General features: G+C 44.3%; 2 protein-coding genes across 3 annotated transcripts; both read right to left on the bottom strand.

Moving 5' to 3' along the window:
* Window positions 1-908: 908 nt before the first annotated feature.
* On the bottom strand, window positions 909-5,008 carry LOC123167450 (eyes absent homolog). Its single transcript, XM_044585292.1, has 6 exons — window positions 4,787-5,008; window positions 3,816-4,068; window positions 3,446-3,613; window positions 2,318-2,411; window positions 1,654-1,809; window positions 909-1,548 (listed from the first exon to the last, which is right to left on the bottom strand). The coding sequence occupies exons 2-6, from the start codon at window positions 4,059-4,061 to the stop codon at window positions 1,298-1,300; spliced, it is 915 nt and encodes a 304-aa protein (XP_044441227.1). The 5' UTR covers window positions 4,062-4,068; window positions 4,787-5,008; the 3' UTR covers window positions 909-1,297.
* A 4,954-nt stretch (window positions 5,009-9,962) lies between these two features.
* On the bottom strand, window positions 9,963-14,588 carry LOC100859955 (ent-kaurenoic acid oxidase 1). Of its 2 annotated transcripts, none has more exons than XM_044585616.1 (7): window positions 14,227-14,588; window positions 11,269-12,004; window positions 11,082-11,171; window positions 10,866-10,944; window positions 10,632-10,738; window positions 10,419-10,540; window positions 9,963-10,313 (listed from the first exon to the last, which is right to left on the bottom strand). In XM_044585616.1, exons 1-7 carry the CDS (start codon window positions 14,463-14,465, stop codon window positions 10,211-10,213), a joined length of 1,476 nt encoding a protein of 491 aa, XP_044441551.1. In that variant the 5' UTR covers window positions 14,466-14,588; the 3' UTR covers window positions 9,963-10,210. The 2 variants fall into 2 exon arrangements, with proteins under 2 accessions (XP_044441551.1, XP_044441550.1); XM_044585615.1 differs by lacking the exon at window positions 14,227-14,588 and adding an exon at window positions 12,815-13,797.
* Between the last annotated feature and the right edge of the window lie 3,210 nt (window positions 14,589-17,798).

Below are 17,798 nucleotides of genomic sequence, written 5' to 3'. Positions count from 1 at the left end.
ATATGCATAGGTATTTATACAAACCAGTTTGGCAGTGGATATCCAAATGATTAGTGTACACTTAATGCAGAGATATGTAGATATTTTGATGCTCACATTGTATCTTGTGATATTAATACATAGTTGTGTGCTAATGCAACACAACTTGATAAGGATTTCGAAATGATCAATGTTCGTCTTATGCTTTTGCTTGCACGGATGTGTTGGTTGTTCATAAATGCAGTATACAGTTTGAACATAGATATCAGAATGAATAGTGTTTAGGTATGCACAAATATGTTGGTCCTCATTTTAGATATCCTCGTATTAATGCCTTTTCTATTCACAAATATGACAGATGCTCATTTTCATATCTTCATGTATTAATACATGTCGAACTTCCATAGATTTATTGAAGCAACACCTCTTCATCATGGATACCTAAGATACTAATCAATGCTTCAGGGGAAAACCATCACCTTTTCACCCTTGATGAAAACAATTTTCTTACAAATCTCAACTGCAAGAGGTTGCCGTTTTGTTTTAAGGTCGACTGAGAAACATTGTTGTTGCTTCTTCTGTGTTTGTTTGCCCTTTCATTTGTACTTCCTCCGTCCGAAATTTGTGTCGCTCCAATGAATGTATCTAGTACCGAGTATAAGATTGATTTAGACACATTGTTGTTATCTCTTCAATATTTGTTGATTAGCTCTAGTTCTCGTTTCATGGGAAAACAGTAACCGATGAGCATTGTAACATGGATCTGCCCAAGTCTGGCTCCAGAAAATAGAAAAGCCCAACTCCAGAATCCCCACAAAAATAAAGTGTCTGACTCCAGAAATGTACTGCGCAGATTTCACAGGAAACACGCAGCAACAAACTGTAAAAAAAATGCCTGCAAACCAAAGAGGTGGTAAAGGATTTGGCAATTCAGAGGACTAGAATGGACATTCCGCTGGACCAGATTTCCCATGTACACCATCAAATCTGAGATGCCAAAGCACAAAGATACAGACTTGCGACAACAACCAACCAACCGGTTACGACTTACAACAGCAGATGATTCCCCAGATGACAGTAAGATGGGCCAACACTGGCAGAATTCAATTCAAACATGCCGGAACGGATCAAACTATATGGTGAGGCGCTCTTTATTTATCTCACAGGCGTCTCCGGATCCTCCAGGCAGGGAGGGCAATATGCTTCCTATATAGATGGTATCTCCACTATGCGGTTCCCTTGAACTATGACCTGACTGGCCTCCGCGTCCACAGCGATCGATGCCTCAAGACATATACGCCGCCTCGCGCACCGGAGGTCAACCATCTTTGCTCGATGACTGGTACACGGCGTCCATGATGCTGTGGATCGTCGACAGGCTCAGGCCGGGAAACCTGTGAGGAGCATCAGGGCGGATCTCGATCTTGACGAATGGCCATTTCATTATGGAAGCTGCGCTGCGCTCCTCGGGGCCATCTCCAACCGCACAGAAGTGGACGTTTGGGCCACCATGGCGTTCCTTGATCCACTTGAAGCACTGCAGCTTCCCCGTTTCCCACGAGCTGTAAACTGCTCAAGCAAGGAGACAATATTTCAGGTAACAGATTCACAGCTTGCAATATGTAACACAGATGAAGCTGTCGAACAACAGTTGTGACAACATTAGAGACGAACCATTATCTGATGAGACCACATCATCCAGGCGATACAGCAAACATTTGGCAATGCTCGGAACCAGGGACCCTGAAGTAACTATGCAATTGATACTTGAAGATTTGACAGCGGGCTCAGCTGTTGATTTACCCAGCGCTTCTTCCAGCAACTTATGAGCTGCACAGCAGGGGAATGGCATTGAGTATTCAAGCATACAAAACCGGATCAACACTAAGCTTAGATTGTACATGTAATTCAGTTTTTTTAGAGTAGACCAACAATTTCAGTGCAGAAAAGGGTAATTAAGGCTAACATCAGTCAAAACATATTTCTCCCACATCTTAAAGCAAGGTACATAATGTATACTCTTGGTGGTAGACATGTACAGCATGATAATAGAACAATCTAGTACACCAAGAAACTGAAAGCACCCTCTTCTTTTCCACTTAATGGAAGTAGAATATTCAGCAGCCTCTTGACTTGATATTAGTATTATTATCGTCGATTGCATAATTTGCATTAAGCAGCGTTATTAGGCACTAGCCGACTTTTCGAAATAAATACTTATAGCCCCAATGGATGGCCACAACCTTTTTTGACCAATCACAAACAAAATATCAGAAATATCTCTTGATTGTTCTCATTATTAAAAGAAGTTCCCCCAAACTAGTATGAATCAGAATACCTGAAGAAAGCCAACCATCAGTATATTTGTCTGTCGAACTATACAAATCACTCCAGACTTTGAACATGCGGTGGTCCAGAATTTTTTGCAAACCCTGAAGAAACACCAAAGCAGCTGAGCTTAGTGGTCCAAACATGACACTAACAGAAATATTAGATTGCAGAAATTAATGACTGCAGCAATCATAAGTCCAACACTAGCAACTAAACAGAAGCTGAAGAGCTTTCCAATACCAAACGATGGCAGGGAAGTATTTATTCAGTTACAATGCTCTGAAAATGCCCAGTACAGAACTTACAAGACCTCATATTTACTTGCCATTTCTAAACCAAGTTTTTTGCTAACTGCTAAGATCTAAACCTCTGTACAAAAGTGCTTGCAATGAAACACAAACTGCTGGTGAATCACTGCAGAAGGGGCGTCTTACCATTGTTCTGGTGACCACTTAAACTCATACAAACCTACTGAAGTTCAGCTGCCTGATCCTAATTTACAGAACACAGACACTTTCTTGAAATTTCCCCATCACCTTGATACAAGACCACCCCCACCCTCACAAAAAGCCAAAAAAGGAAAGAAAAAACCATATGGTAACTATTTAAATACGGTCAGTGCTTAATGTAAAGCTCTTGCAGAAATAACCAGATGTTTATTAGACTACTACGCAGTCTGGAAGCTCATAGGGAAAAGATCTTGACATCTCTAAACAAAACTGGATGTCTTGTGTTACAAGATCAGGATATGCATGTCGAAGGAGTTGTACGAACAAAAAGCTTGCACACTGAAGTGGCTAGCATAGCACTACCACTTTCTAGACACCGTCGAAAATTAAGGCCAAGCACAAACATCACAAGGATTAGGCCTGAGCACCATCAACCAAGTACCACAAAAGAAGTCGTTGCTACAGCAAAAGGAGACTGCTACTATATGAACGAATTCACTCATCATATTATATGAGTTGTTCAGTCATTTTCATGAAACGGAATGAAATATTATAGTTTTTACAAGAGTAATACGGACACTGGATGTCAGCATATGTAGAAGGTCACTTCTAAATGCAACAACACTACTTAATCATTTATCAAAAGTTAAAGGAAATAGAGTAGGATAATGTAATTATTGTGACACCTTGGCATACTTGTCTCCAATAGCACGATGCCTGTAGGCAAGCTTCCTTTTATTCACATCATCAAAAGGAGAACTAAAGCAGTCGGCCTCAAAGTCATATTTTGTCAAGTCTTTCCCATCATCATACTCATGTAATGAACTGAGATAGGGTTGATTGTAGTTCTCAATCTGCATACATGAGAGAACAAGACTATCAGTAGATAGCAATGACATATAACATGGACACACAATGTAAAATGTGCAGCCAGATGGCCTATCCATAGCATCAAAAGAAGAAACGCAGTACAGTTTTAGTATTTTAGGCACGTGCATACAGAAACACATTGCTCTAGTAAGCTGTCAGCAGACAAGATTTGAGGTGTCGACTGACCTCCTCATAGAAGAAGTGCTCATCGCAGAGTTCAAGAATGATGTTCTCCCAGCGCTTCCCTATTTCGGTACCTTTTTCATGGTCCTTGAGGCCTTCAAAATGCCCGGCAAACGACCCATCTAGCAGGGACTTGAGCAGAATAAGCGTTTCATCCAAGTCCCACACGTACACGTTGATAGGCTGATCTGCCGCGGCATCACCAGTCGAAGCTTGGCTATTAGCCGAAGCGGGGACAACCTCCTCCATGCGGCACCTGTCGACAAACACAGATCACGTCACGCAAGAATCCACGATTGCACGGACGAGCTAAAACCAAACAACGCCGTCAGGTCGGCACGCTATCGAACGGCGCCGCTACTTACAAAATACCATTCTAATGTTACCATGCACGCTACCGCTAGACGGCAAGACGGAAGACCGCGTGCAACCCCGAAGCTCGATACTATCATACTACACTAACTACAATATGTTCCCTTCCAAGACAGAGCCTAATTGTTTCAAGAATAAATGTTCATTCCCCTGTTCTATGTCGGGAATCATCGCCCCCTTTGCCCCGCGGTGCCGCCTTCATCAGATCAAGAAGAATCACTTTTGTCCTAGACCTAGGACAGAACGCATTCAGTTGAACTGAACCCAAGTAAAGTATCCTCTGGAGACTGTAATCAGCTGGCAATTGGTGCTTCCACAGACCAAACCGCGACGAATTGGATGGATTTGATTGGGACGGACTGGACTGGACTACCCATCCCATCGAGATCTAATCCGGACTAGATCGCCGAGAGCGAGCAAAGAAATCAGCAGAGCGAGACTGATCTCCCGGGATAACCCAATCCAGGCCAGCAGGTTAGGGTTCGCCACCAGCGCAGCTAGATAAAATCAATCTAGAACCGGGGCGGATCTCAAATCCAAGCCGGCGAGCTACAGAGGGGGAGGACAGCCAAGAAATCTCCGTGCTCGGCATGTGGCGGTACCTTGCTGAAGATTCGGCGAGGACCAGGCAGGCGCAGCGGGGACGGCTGTCGCGCAGGTACTCGGAGGATCCTACCGCGGAGGAGGACGGCCGCGGAGGTGGTGGCGCGGGAGATGCGAAGCCGGCGGCGGCGGGAGCTCTGATGAGCTGTTTGTTGCTCTGCTCTGCCCTGCCCTGCCCTGCCCTCTATGAGACAGGGACGGAGATATGGGGAAGAAGAACGGACGTGGCTTCATCTCATCCGTTGATCATAATTAACGGTCAAGATCGAGAGGGTTGAGCCCATGCTCCAAGGCTTTTCGTTTGGCAAGTTGCTATCCTCGTGACCCGGCAAAAAAGAAATTGTCATGCTTGCGTGCATGCTTTTCACTTTCTTTTTTTCATCAAAATGAATATTGAGACGGCCTTTTATTAGCTCGATCATTGTCCCTGGTATTCTGTAACGTTGTGCGACCGGTATTGTAGTAATTTCATAAACATGACAATTCTCATGTTCTCACAAAGCCAATCCAGATGTTGGCGGACCGAATGACTCATCGGGTCTATTGTTTTGCTGTTTCATGTCCTGACGTGGCTCTTTAGATGCACGTCTAGGTGTCATCTTCGCGCTCTACCTCTGTCTTGACCGCCTAAGTGCCTCCGTGTGGCCCAATGTTCTTGCGCGTTGACACCCTGGATAGAACACCAAAACTATCGGCATGGCGTTACACGACCGTGGACTCTTAGATGGTCGCATGGTTGGCATTGTCGCGCTACCTCTCTCGTGACCATCTCAACGTGTTCGCGTGACCCCTCGTTGTCGTTTCTCCTTCGTCTTCGTCATTGTTGCATAGATCCTAGGGCCCCTTTCACGGAACACACAATCAAAGATGGATAGACATGCGAAGAGGTAGGAGAATAAGACATATGACACTATAAGGAGGTCTCCGGCTATTTGGCCCAGAAGAGGCTGGAGGATCGTTGGAAGGTACTAGCAGTTATGCCGATGAAATTGATTAGGTGACCACGACAATCGCCTTGGTCAAAGGGGCCAAGTTGACAACCAAGTTGGAAAAGAGGATAACTTTTGACATTTTTAGGCTTTGTTTCCGAGAGAAAAACTTATGTAACAAAACATAATTAGCGAAATCTATTTCTTCAAGGTATTGTCTTTCTTTAGACGTTCCGAATACTACTACCATTTTTCTCCTAAGATAAATAAAATCAACTGAGTGAGTCACTCGCCACATGGCATGCATGGTGAGCTCTCTAATTTGGCAACAAAAGTAAATTGGTGAGTCACTCGCCTGATACAACAAATCGAACCGTTTTGTCTACAAATGCTTTGAGTGACATGTAAGTTTTGTACACAGGACGATAAAGCTACAGGACAAACAGGGCACGTGGCAGGCCAGATGGGCGTATAACTTTTTGCAGCGCCTGGCGTTGTCACGATGCTGACGTGACGTGTCACATGCCCTGCTCGATCAGATGCTTGAATCGAAGCCTGCGTGTACGTATCCTGGCCACGTCAGTCGACACGTTCCTTAACACAAAACATGATTGCATGATGATTTTCAGGTGACAGTGAGTTATCCCTTTTGGGACAACTTTCTCTTGCAAGTTGTAGTTGATTCTCGCTTTCTCTAGTAGTATTATATATTCGCCGACTAAATAACCAAATTGTATGCGCAAAATTAATTTAGGCGTGTCGACAAGTTGTGGCTGTGTAGGATCTTCCCCTTGTTTTGTGTTAAGGAACAAAAATACATATAGCAAGACGGGATGTGAAAAGAAGGGCCATTTTCACGACTTTTTATGAGCTCGATGTGTGTGCATGATTTATGTAGTGTCGCCAAGTTGATATATATACCCCGGGTCTTTTTTTGACTCTCGGTCATTGATTTGCGATGGTGGTGGTGCCTAGTTTTGGTTAGAGGTTATTTGTATTCGTCGTTGGGGTTTTCACTTGGTTGTCCTCTAATCAATCATGCAGTTTGTGTGGTTTTAGGCCTAGTTTTCCATATAAACTGGATCAACTCCCTTTTTCTTAATGAAATCACAGGAACACCCGGCCCTCTGATAAGCTTCTGTAAAAAAAGGTAACCAAATTGTAAGCGCAAAATTAATTTAGGTGTGTCGACAAGTTGAGGCTGTGTATGATCTTCCCTTGTTTTGCTTTGGTGAGGAACAAAAATACATATAGCCATGTTTTTTTTTACGTTAAGGCAACATTTTGTGACCTCGATTTTTGTACATGATTTATGTAGTGTCGTGTAGTCGACAATGACATCTCGCAATTTATTATCATTTTTATTCAGTTCTCGCACAAGACGAATTCCCCTAAAATTGGCGACGCCCGTTTAGGTTGTTCATGAACCAACCATGTGTCGACGTATCAAATCACTATCGATATTTTTGGTTCAGTGCAGATGTCTCTTTCTACATAACCTAGAATTCTGGCAATTCGGAGTCATAGGACAGAACATTAAACAAGAGACAAGGACAACTTTGGGTCATAAACGGCAACGACACCTCGTGATTTTATTTATTTTGTTAGCAAACAAGGAAAATTCTCTCGTGGATTTGACGATGAGATATAGAGTTTAGGGTTTTCAATTTCATCATTTTTCTTTCTTTTTTCATTCCTATAGTGGCGGCGTTGGCTTATTTGGTACGGCATTAGTAGGGGCATAGTGATGGCGTTGGAAAATAAGTGAGCGTCAGAAGTATATGGGATCAACAATTTGTACCAGGCATAATATAGTGCTGGCGTGGAATAGCATGGAACGCCAGCACTATTATGTTTAGTTGTGGCGCGTTGTTGGTTCCCACGTCTGTATTGTTATTAAATTTCTATTATTTTAAATGGAAATAATGACATAACTATTATTTGGGAGACTGAGCCGGTATCTTCGGAAAGCCTGAAATAAATTCTGGAAAATGCGAGCACCAATGTCAAACCTAGGACTTGAACCCCGGTGGTTAGAGGTTATCTGTATTCGTCGTTGGGGTTTTGACTTGGTTGTCCGCTAATCAACATAACTATTCCAAGGATTGTTAATATATTTCATTTTCATGCGAAAATAGTGTCAATTGCGTGAGTCACTTGCTATATATGACAAATTAGACGGGTTTATCTTTCGGGAGAAAGTACAATCCAAACTCCTAAGTGTCCAACTTTAGGCTTATGTATATTAAGGATTAATTATATTCCTAATATGTTTATCTTTAGTGAGAAAGTACAATACAACCCCCATGTTCAACATTAGGCTTGTGCAAACGAAACCACAATACATAAACAAGGGCATTTCACAAAGAGTACATGTGGCAGCTCAGATAAGCGTCCAACTTTTGCACACCACCATTGTCACGATGCTGACGTGTCAGTTGCCCTGCCTGATCAGGTGATCGGTGACTGTACATGTCCTAAGCCACGTCACTCACATGTGAAAGATTGCACATCTCACTTGCCTGTTTCTTACACATTTTTCTGTTTTGAAAAATGCATTTTTTGTTTTGTTCTAGAAAGTACTCGCAATACATGCATATGACTTTGCTTTAATAATGGTATACCTGATAGTGAGTGAGGCATCGATGCTCATCGCAGAAAAAAAAGAACCTTTTCTGTTGCAAATTCTCCTATTTCTTTCAGTTTTTCATTTCTCTTGCAAGTTGTATTTAGAAAACAAGCTGACAGCAAGGCACCAATCAGCGTGGGCAGGGATATCTGTTTCTTTCAGTTGTTTGGATTGTCGCATTTTTTTTGGTATATTTGTATAGTAATATAATTTAATTAACAATAGAATAACCTAACTAGAGAACCGCCGACCTATGTGCCGAACCAACCATGTGTCGACGTATCAAATAACTATCGATATTTTTGGTTCAATGCATATGTCTCTTTCTGCATAACCTAGAATTCAGGCAATTCAGGGTCATAGGACAGAACAATAAACAAGAGACGAGGGCAGCTTTGTGTTATAAACGGCAACGACGCCTCACAATTTTATTTATTTTGTTAGCAAACAAGGAGAATTCTCTCGTGGATTCGACGATGAGATATAGCATTTAGGGTTTTCAATTTCATCATTTTTCTTACTTTTTTCATTCCAAAAAATGCACGCAGCCCATATGACTTTGCCATAGTAATATTGCAGCTTAAAGCGAGACATAGATGCTCATGTAAACAATTTTCTATTTCTTTTCTGTAGCAAGCTTTCCTTTTATTAGAGAAAAAATTATTTCTAATGTAAGTTGTAATAAAAAATAGATTATTAGGAGCACCATCTTGCTCATCGTGAGGCAACAGTGATGCTTGGATTCTCGCCTTTAGGTATTATATTACATGATATTATGTTTTAAATTAGCTGTATAATTGCATCCTTTAACCGCCAATCCATGTGGTGAACAGACCAAAGTTTTGGCATAAAGTTAGTTTGGCGAGTCGACAAATCAAGTTGCTATCGATGTTTTTGTCTCGAAGCAGACATCCTTTTCACATAACCCAAAATTCAGCATGTTCTAAGCCCTAGGACGGAACAAAAGACAAGAAATGACGGTGATTAATATATGACAATGACAACTCACAACTTATTATCATTTTTATTCGGTTCTCACGCAAGATGAATTCTCCTAAAATTGGCGACACGTTTAGGTTGTCAATGAATGTACATGTCCTAAAGACTAAAGCCATGTCACTCGCGTCTACTTTGCACATCTCAATGTCTTTTCCCCATTTGCAGATAACTATTTTGTTTTCGTTTTCACAGAATAGATGCAGTACATATGACTTTGCCTTAATAATGTTGCTGCTGATTGTTGAGGCATCAATGCTCATGACAAACCACTTTTAATACTTTTTTCTCTTGCAAGCTCTCTGTCTTTTTTAGATTTTGTTCTCTTGCAAATCGTGATTGAAAAGTCAACTTATCAGGAGCGCCATCCAGGTGATGGTGTGACATCAGTGCTCGCAAGGATATCCATTTCTTCCATCCTTCCATCCAAGGATTCTCGCCTCTCAAGTATTTGTATAGTATTATGTTTTAGTTAATCGAATAATTGTTGCGTTCGGCAACGACCACCTGGCATGCAGAATCACCCAGGGTTTAAGTGCAAATTAATTTGGCGCCAACACTATTGATATAGTTAATCGAATAATAGTTGCGTGACCACTCGGCATGCAGAATCACCCAAGGTTTCGATGCAAGTTACTTCGGCGGCAACACTATTGACATTTCTGTTTCGACACAAATGTCTTTTTCAGCATAACATTTTTGAGTCCTAGGACAGAGCTAAAAACAAGGAATGACGCAACTTTGACTCATCTGCAGCAATAACGCCTCGCTATTTATTTATTTTATTTGTCTGGACACATGAGTTTTCCTAAATTTGGCGCTTCTGGGCGACGCCGTCTAGGGTTTTGGATTCTCTGTTTTCATCATCGTCAATGGGAGGAGGAGACTCTGGTGATCTTGGCCAGGCAATTGTCCACCGGCCGGGGGTGCGGCAGGTACCTCACCCGGCAATTTGGATTTTTCCTTGTCAGCCTGCATTCAGATACAAAGTCAATGTTAACGCACAGTCACCGTTGGTTGCAGTTGTTGCATTGCAATGTTGCAGGAGCAGTTAACTGTGGTGGTCTGGAAGCTTACTTGTATCCAAGGAGGAAATGGTGGAGGAAGACAGAGATCTCAAGCTTGGCGAGATCGTTGCCCGGGCACAGCCTCGTGCCGAGCCCGAAAGGAAGGAACGTTCCGGCCCTCGGCGGCGGGCCCTGAGAATAAGGAGGAAAGAAAACAATCACTTCAAACTGTGAGGAAATGCAGATTTCGTTCAGAAGTTGAGTGCTGAAGAATGTGACCAACCTCCCATCTTGAAGGGTCGAACTTCTTGGGGTCAGGGTACACCTGAGGGTCCATGTGCACGCTCCTGTACCACAGCTGCACCTTCCACCCCTTGGGTATCAGATAACCTGAAGATTTTGTTCATGTCAGGTTACAGAGAGGTTCAGTCAACCATGAAACTCAAATGTGATGCATTGAGGATGAACACAGGATGTGTGTATGATGGTGGATTGATCTATAGAGTAGAGCGCATACCGTTGACGAAGACGTCGCGGGTCGCCTGGCGGAACGACACGAAGGAGATGTTGACGAACCGCAGCGTCTCGTCGACCACCTGCAAAAGCATCATGTTTCTTTCAGAAGATGATCACATTTTTTGCTTTTGATTTCAGGTTGCAGAGCATTGTTCAGACATAAGTGAGTGAGTGAACGAAAATTCAGAGTGGCAGAGTGTATGCAGAGGAATGTTGCCTGTGAGAGGTACTCCATCTTCCTGAAGTCCCGGAGGGTGAGCCCCTTCTGCCCCGGCGGGATGCTCCTCATGATCGCCTCCTGCTCCGCCTGGACAACAGCAAGAAGAAGAAGATTCAACAATTATTCATGGTGATCTTGTGAAGTGTCCATCCATGGCGCTCTTGCAGAGTTGCAGTAGGCACACCTTGGCCTTGGCGAGGATGTCGGGGTTCTCCTGCAGGAAGACGGTGGCCCACATGGTGATGTGGCCGGAGGACTCGTGGCCGGCGTTCAGGTACATGACAAGCACGTCGATGATCTCGTCGTCCTGCAGCCGCCGCCCGCCCTCGTCCTCCGCGGCGATCAGCCGGTCCATCATGTCCACCCCGGCCGTCTTGGCTCCCCTGGCCCGGCGCTCGTCGAGCACGCGCTGCAGCGCCGCCACGAGCCTGCGGCGCGCGCGGATGGCCTTGTGGTAGGCGAACCCTGGTAGGTCGATGGCCATGGCGCGCATGCCGTAGTTGAGCTCCGTGTAGGTGCTCTCCAGCTCGGCCGCCGTGCGCTCGTCGGCGCCGCCCATGAAGATCTGCACGATGATCCGGAACGTCATCCGGCGCAGCTCCGTGAGGAACTCGAAGTCGGAGCCCCGGTCCGACCAGCCCCGGAGCGTGGTCACCACGGTGTGGTCGATGAAGCCCAGGTAGGAGGTGAGCGCGTCGAAGCCGTTGATGGGCGCCGCCGTGAGCTTGCGCAGCCGGCGGTGCTCGTCGTAGCCCATGTTGATGAAGGACTTGGGCCCGATGAGCGCCACCGTGGCCTTGGGCCAGCCGGTGACGAACGTGTCGTCGTCCATGAGCACCTGCTTGCACGCGTCCGGCGTCGTCACCATGATCGTCGGGCTGCTGAACATGAACGCCCTGTACAGCCCCGCCCGCCCGAACCTGACATGGAAATGCAGATTCAGCATCATCACTCTGTTCAGTTGTCCATCTTCATCACTTTAATCAACACATTTTGATTCTCTTTGATACAAACGATAAAATAAACAGAAATAATCAATATCTGAACACAACTTTTTTTCTGCTTTGTTCAGTGCTATTGTTCGTCAGACAAGTACAGAAAAAAAACCAGTCCAGTCCTGCCATGGATTCTTGTCACCATCTCCATTAATTTCATGAACACAACTTTTTTTCTGCTTTGGTAATAAATCATATTTTGATTCGCTTTGTTGCAAAAGATAAAATAAACAGAGAGAATCAATCTCTGAAGAATGCAATCATCAAAGTGCCTGTCTGAAGAAGAAAATGTAGAGGCTGAAAGAATAAATCATCAAAGTACCTACCTAATCACTAGATCACTTATTTTATCCTGGCCTGCTCTATGGAATAGCATTACTGCCTGCAGTAGAATATACTTACTACAATTGTTTGTTCACTACAATGTCTGATGCCGACCAAATTTGTTCGACTAACAGTAGATGACAAAACAACATATCAGCAAGCAGGCCATATCTACATCAGGTACAGTTTAATAAAAGTAGCCACAGACATCTGTGCCATGGAAGGAATCTGCTGCCGATATTTTGCTGGGAGCCATGGGTGCAAAAACTACTTTTCCAGTGTCAAATCATCCTTTTATACATACTCTTTATCACAAAAAAAGAAAGTATAAGCAGAGAGCATCAATGCCGAAGAATATTAATATTTCTAAATAGCAGCAAGATAGATATGCAGGCAGAAAGAAGCAGTCACCGATTTCCCTTTTCAGGCCTGCACTCAAGAACCGAATTACTGTTTCTATCAGAGAATATGCATCCACATTTTTTCATATAGACCGGACTAAATTTAGAAGCCCTGGCCACGAATGCCGACCGGATTTGTTCGATCACTGCTAGATGACAAAGAAAAAAGGAAATCAGCAAGCACCTGGCACAGTTAAGAAAGTAGAAACAGAGATTTGTGCTGCTGCAAAGAGTAGACAGTGGTGGATATTTTGCTGGACAGTTTGTGTGGGTGGGTGCCAAGCCAGCATGCATTTCATATCAGACTGATGACCAATGCAATGTGTACATCAACCCTATGAAAATGAGGTTCGAAAATCGACAGCAATTGCAGCCAAAATCCTTCATTTGCATTTCTGGACCATAGTACATTGCAACATCTAAGCAAACTGAAAGGGGGTTTTGGATGCATGCCTGAAGCCACCCAAGGTGATTGTCATCTCTGAAGAGCATCGTCTGATGGATGGGTCAGGTTAAATCTAATCTAGATGGATGCCAAGTTGTGAACTAGATTACAAAAACAGATACATCAGAATTCAGAACAAGACAACTCAGAATCCTATATCTTTTTCCAAGAGGGAAGATGCGAACAAGCAGATGGTATGGGTGCAAAAGAAAAGAGCATCCCACTGACTGAAGAAGATAGGATGCTAGCTACTAGGTGATAGATGTTGATGATGACGACGGATCTTTGCCACTGCCTTCCAACACGGCCTGAACTGATGTGTACTCACTCAAATAAAGAAAAAAAAACACACACATATTGGTCGTAATAACATCTTATATTATGAGACAGAGGGAGTGTGCAAGTTTGTATGCATGAACACGCACAAAAGGAGGAGCATCTTAGTGATGTGTGCGGCGGTCATGCATGCCCCCAAAGTAGTTCATGTGATCCATCCTTTCACCAACAACAAATCCTCCAAAGCGCATTTTTGCCGAAGACAAACAAACACATCTCCAAAGCAAGAAAGGTTCGGCTTATCTTTCCAGGACCAATCAAACCTTTTGAATTCCCATAAATAACAAAAAAAATTGGTCACTATTATTATTATTATTATTATTATTATTATTATTAAAGAGAATCTAGGAGAGGGTATCTTGCATGCTAAGACTTGTCTGATGCATTGCAAGAAGACACCAGTCAAAAAGTTAAAACCAGAAACAAAATGAAAAAAAAACTAGTGTTTGATGTCCTCAGCGCGGTCTACGGTGGTCCGGGTCCAGCTTGGAATCCTCGGCCGAGGGCCGGCCGAAGCCCAGGCCCAAAGACCGGGCCCGGCCCGCACCAAAGCGCATGCATTGGACATGGGGGAGAGTGAGGGAGCGTGGACATTGCTGGTGCGGATGGGAAAGGAAAGGAAAAGGGAGTGACCGGCTCACCGTCGGGCGAAGGAGTCGATGAAGGAGTCCGGCCTGCCGGACTTGAAGGCGCAGAGGAAGGCCCACATGCCGCCGACGAGCGGCCACCCCATGTCTCCCGGCGGCAGCCTGCCGCGCCGCCCGGCGCCCAGCGACGCCGTCCAGTACCACGCGTGCGCCGCCCGCACCGCGGCGTCCAGCGCCACCGCGGCCAGCGGCACCAGAAGCCCCGCCAGCGCCGCCCACGCCAACTCCCCCATCGCTGATCACCGCGGTGCCGTCGCCGGCGAACGAACCAACCGGTGGTGCTACAGCACGCGTGATGCCTGTTTGGCCGAGAGCTTTGCTAGCGGCCTAGCGCCTCGTGTGGTCTTTGTACTGACGCTGCGAGGACTGACGCTTGGTATATATAGGCGGCCGGCCGATATATACCAGCGCCGATCGAGTGGGCACGTGGTTAAAATAATCCAACACTTTCCCTTTTTCATGCGCTTCTCTTTGCTGTCAGCGCTAATCTTTTTTAGCATGCAGTGGTAATCAGTACCCTCTTATCCATTCCAGAGTAATTACTTTTTTTTCACCGTTATTATTATGCATGGATATGTACAGATATAATGTATTTCCTCCTGCCACTAAATATCCCTGATTTTCTTCGCCCTGCTAAATCTTTGTTTCATTTTTTCCCAAAAGGCCTAAGGCTATTTATAAAGCATCACGTGTCCTTGCAAACATTTCCATCAATACAGAAAATAAAATTACATTCAAATCCTTGGGGTGCCGAAGTCTTCTTACTCTTGCATCGATCCACCGGCGGTGCACCGTGAGCATAACTCAATGCCGCTTTTGGGCCTCTTCCTTGGCAGAGCAAACTTTTTAAACCGAGAAGCTTGTAGAAGTAGTGTCCGAAAAGTCATCAATGCAGACCAGGAAAAGTCGACAACTGCGATTTGCGAAGTAACTCGCCGCCCCAGAGAAGAAAATGCCGACAAGGGATGTAGAAACTCCAAAGACCACAATAGCCAGTTGAATCCAAACGGATCCACCGGAAACCTCAACCGACCGGACTTGGAAGACCCGCTTGGTACACCCTCCGCCAGTGATAACACACCAACGGAACAGGGAAGGAGCGGGGAGAATATTATTTCTACATTGGAACAACATTGCCGCCTCGCCGCTCCGAACCAAACTCGAAGACTCCTTAAATAAAACCTGAAGAGAATCATCCGTGCCGCTTCACGACAGGTTTGGGTTTGATGTCAAGCTCGCCGCCGTCCTGGATCACAACTCCCTCTTCTTCGATGACCTAACCAGGCCAGGCCGCCGTTGAAGACTGTCACACTAGATCACCAATGCCGCCATCGAGCACCGTCTGACGATGACAACCACCTAAGCACACATCTCCTTCATCATCCCACCGCAACCCTTTGCCGCCTCCACAAGCAAGCTGCCGGCAGATCAGGACCTCCCCGTCACTGTCGGTGCCGCACGGGCCTTGTCCGGAGACGTGCCCTGAGCCCCTGACGGCGGCGAGAGGGCGAGTAGATGGGGGGGGGGGGGGGGGGGTAGGGTTTCAGACGGCCGCTTGGTCCTCTCTCCATGAAACGTTTTGTTCTTGTTTTCTTTGTTAACTTCTTTTCTAAATATCTTTTTAATTCCAATCGATTACTTTTAAATTAACTTATACTACTTGCGTGTGTAGGAGAGAGGACAGCAGTAACGTCAATTGGACTGGACATCTATAACCGTCCTTGGAGCGGAGCGTACGTTCTTGGTCGACGATGCGTGCAGTGTGATCATGCTGCATGGCGCCTACTGCTTTTTGTTCTTTCGTTCTTGGAGCACTGGAAAGCTAGTTAATATGGAGCCGCTGAATTTGTCTTTTGTAGTAGCAGCATAATGGAAGGAAGACATTGATCGCTCTGATGTTATTACAGGACGGCAAGGCAAACATGCTAGCTGCCTCTATGCTAGCTAGCTTGTTTTCATCAAGACTTTACATAGGTTATGTATACACCAATTTTCTTTTATCATAATGTTAAAAGTTGCACACACCGGTGCATGAATTTAATTTTATTTACAGATATCAGCTAGAGGTACCAGCAGTGAGTGTCTAGACCAGATCAGATTTGATTTGACACACGTCAACCAGGGTGCATGCGTGAAAAGTTGAGGTGTGAAAAGATTGTTGGTGTACCATGTGTAATGTGTTGTCAGGTGTAGCTTTTGTTCACATGGAAAATATGCATACAAGTTTAAGCAAGCCAGGAGGTGTTGCAGCATGTGCCTTTTAGAGTGGAGTGAGTGAATGGTGGTCAGGGTCAACAATTGAAATTCCATTGCTGTCCCGAGCCGGAAAAATAGGAGATCCCTTGCGACACACATCCATCCACGATGCACTGTCTGTGATCATCATGTCTTATTTTTGTGTAAGCCTGGTGAGTAAATCAAAGTAAGAATATATCGCACGCTGTTAAGACGGATCATGGTGCTAATTATGTGCAAAGATTTCCTTCATTACATATGGATCATAGATATGGTGTTTTGCAGTACAAGCTTTATTTATTAATTAATTAATGGCATTCACTATTGGAAATGAAATTTCGTATGTATTACAACATCCGCGACATTCCTTGACGGTCACGGATCAGCTCCAAGCATGTTTGGCCAAAACCAGAAGCGGGCCTTGACCGTCACGGACTGGCAGAGTTATGAACTCAGGTGGGCGTTCCCTACTGCTAGAGTCAACCTCCAATAATGCTAATCATACAAAGAGTTACACGTAATTACACACTGACTAGGATTCTTTTCATCTACTAACCAATCACAAACTTGCCCCCCTGATTTTAAAAGGGGGTGGGCCGCCTCCCCACCTATTGACCAATCAAATTAACCCTCTTTGTAAAACCTCTACCGCGTGGTTATAACCGTCATCGACGCAGCTCTGTCCCGTAGCCTCCCGTGGGTGTCACCTACCATATTATCAGGTCTCCCGCGTCGTGCAGGGTCATAGGCCCGACAATGGTACTGAAATGATTCAGTTGCGATTGCGGCCAGATAGGTGAGCTCCTTTTCCTCTTTATCGAGCACGTTGATTTGTTTGAATTGCTATATAAACAATATATATGTTAATTTGCCCAAGATGTTGCTTTGTATATATACTCATATATGAACTGAATTTGTTGTATAAAATAGTATAGAATGGCTGTATATATGTTCATTTGTCCTAAATAGTGTGACGAATGCTTGAATTACTATATAGATGTGTTATGATTGTGGCATCTTATATATGGTAGCATTTTAGGATTCATCCTTGTATGTTTCATTCTTATCTTTCCTGTTCCCTCTCACCTCATGTCGAGCAATGTGGAATGCAAAAAAAAAATCTGCATTAAAATACATCATGATTTAGAGTTTAGGCCCTAGGATTTGATTTAATTTCCATTAAATCTAACTCAGTCTAAAATATAAGCTTTGTGGTTATTTGGGTAATATGTGATGTACTTATAACATTTGTTAGATTATTATTTCATCAAGAGCACAACACCGTACACAAACAAATTGGTAGCATCGAGACTTGTATTTCTCAACTTTCT

The sequence above is a fragment of the Triticum aestivum genome, chromosome 7D (assembly GCF_018294505.1).
Source record: "Triticum aestivum cultivar Chinese Spring chromosome 7D, IWGSC CS RefSeq v2.1, whole genome shotgun sequence".
In the NCBI taxonomy this organism is placed as follows: domain Eukaryota; kingdom Viridiplantae; phylum Streptophyta; class Magnoliopsida; order Poales; family Poaceae; genus Triticum; species Triticum aestivum.
The sequence above is the reverse complement of the archived record's forward strand: the minus strand, read 5'-3'. Positions and strand labels throughout refer to the sequence as shown.

Bases quoted from the DNA above. Each gene is read 5' to 3' on its own strand.
- LOC123167450 (XM_044585292.1), bottom strand. From the start codon at position 4,061: ATGGAGGAGGTTGTCCCCGCTTCGGCTAATAGCCAAGCTTCGACTGGT. The intron at 3,614-3,815 runs GTCAGTCGACAC...TCATGTATGCAG, and splicing joins AGCACTTCTTCTATGAGGAG to ATTGAGAACTACAATCAACC. The intron at 2,412-3,445 runs GTGTCACAATAA...GTGTTTCTTCAG, and splicing joins TTGGAGACAAGTATGCCAAG to GGTTTGCAAAAAATTCTGGA.
- LOC100859955 (XM_044585615.1), bottom strand. From the start codon at position 13,098: ATGCATGCTGGCTTGGCACCCACCCACACAAACTGTCCAGCAAAATAT. The intron at 12,005-12,814 runs GTGACTGCTTCT...TTTCCATGTCAG, and splicing joins AGGCCTGAAAAGGGAAATCG to GTTCGGGCGGGCGGGGCTGT. The intron at 10,739-10,865 runs GTATGCGCTCTA...CAAAATCTTCAG, and splicing joins CCGCGACGTCTTCGTCAACG to GTTATCTGATACCCAAGGGG.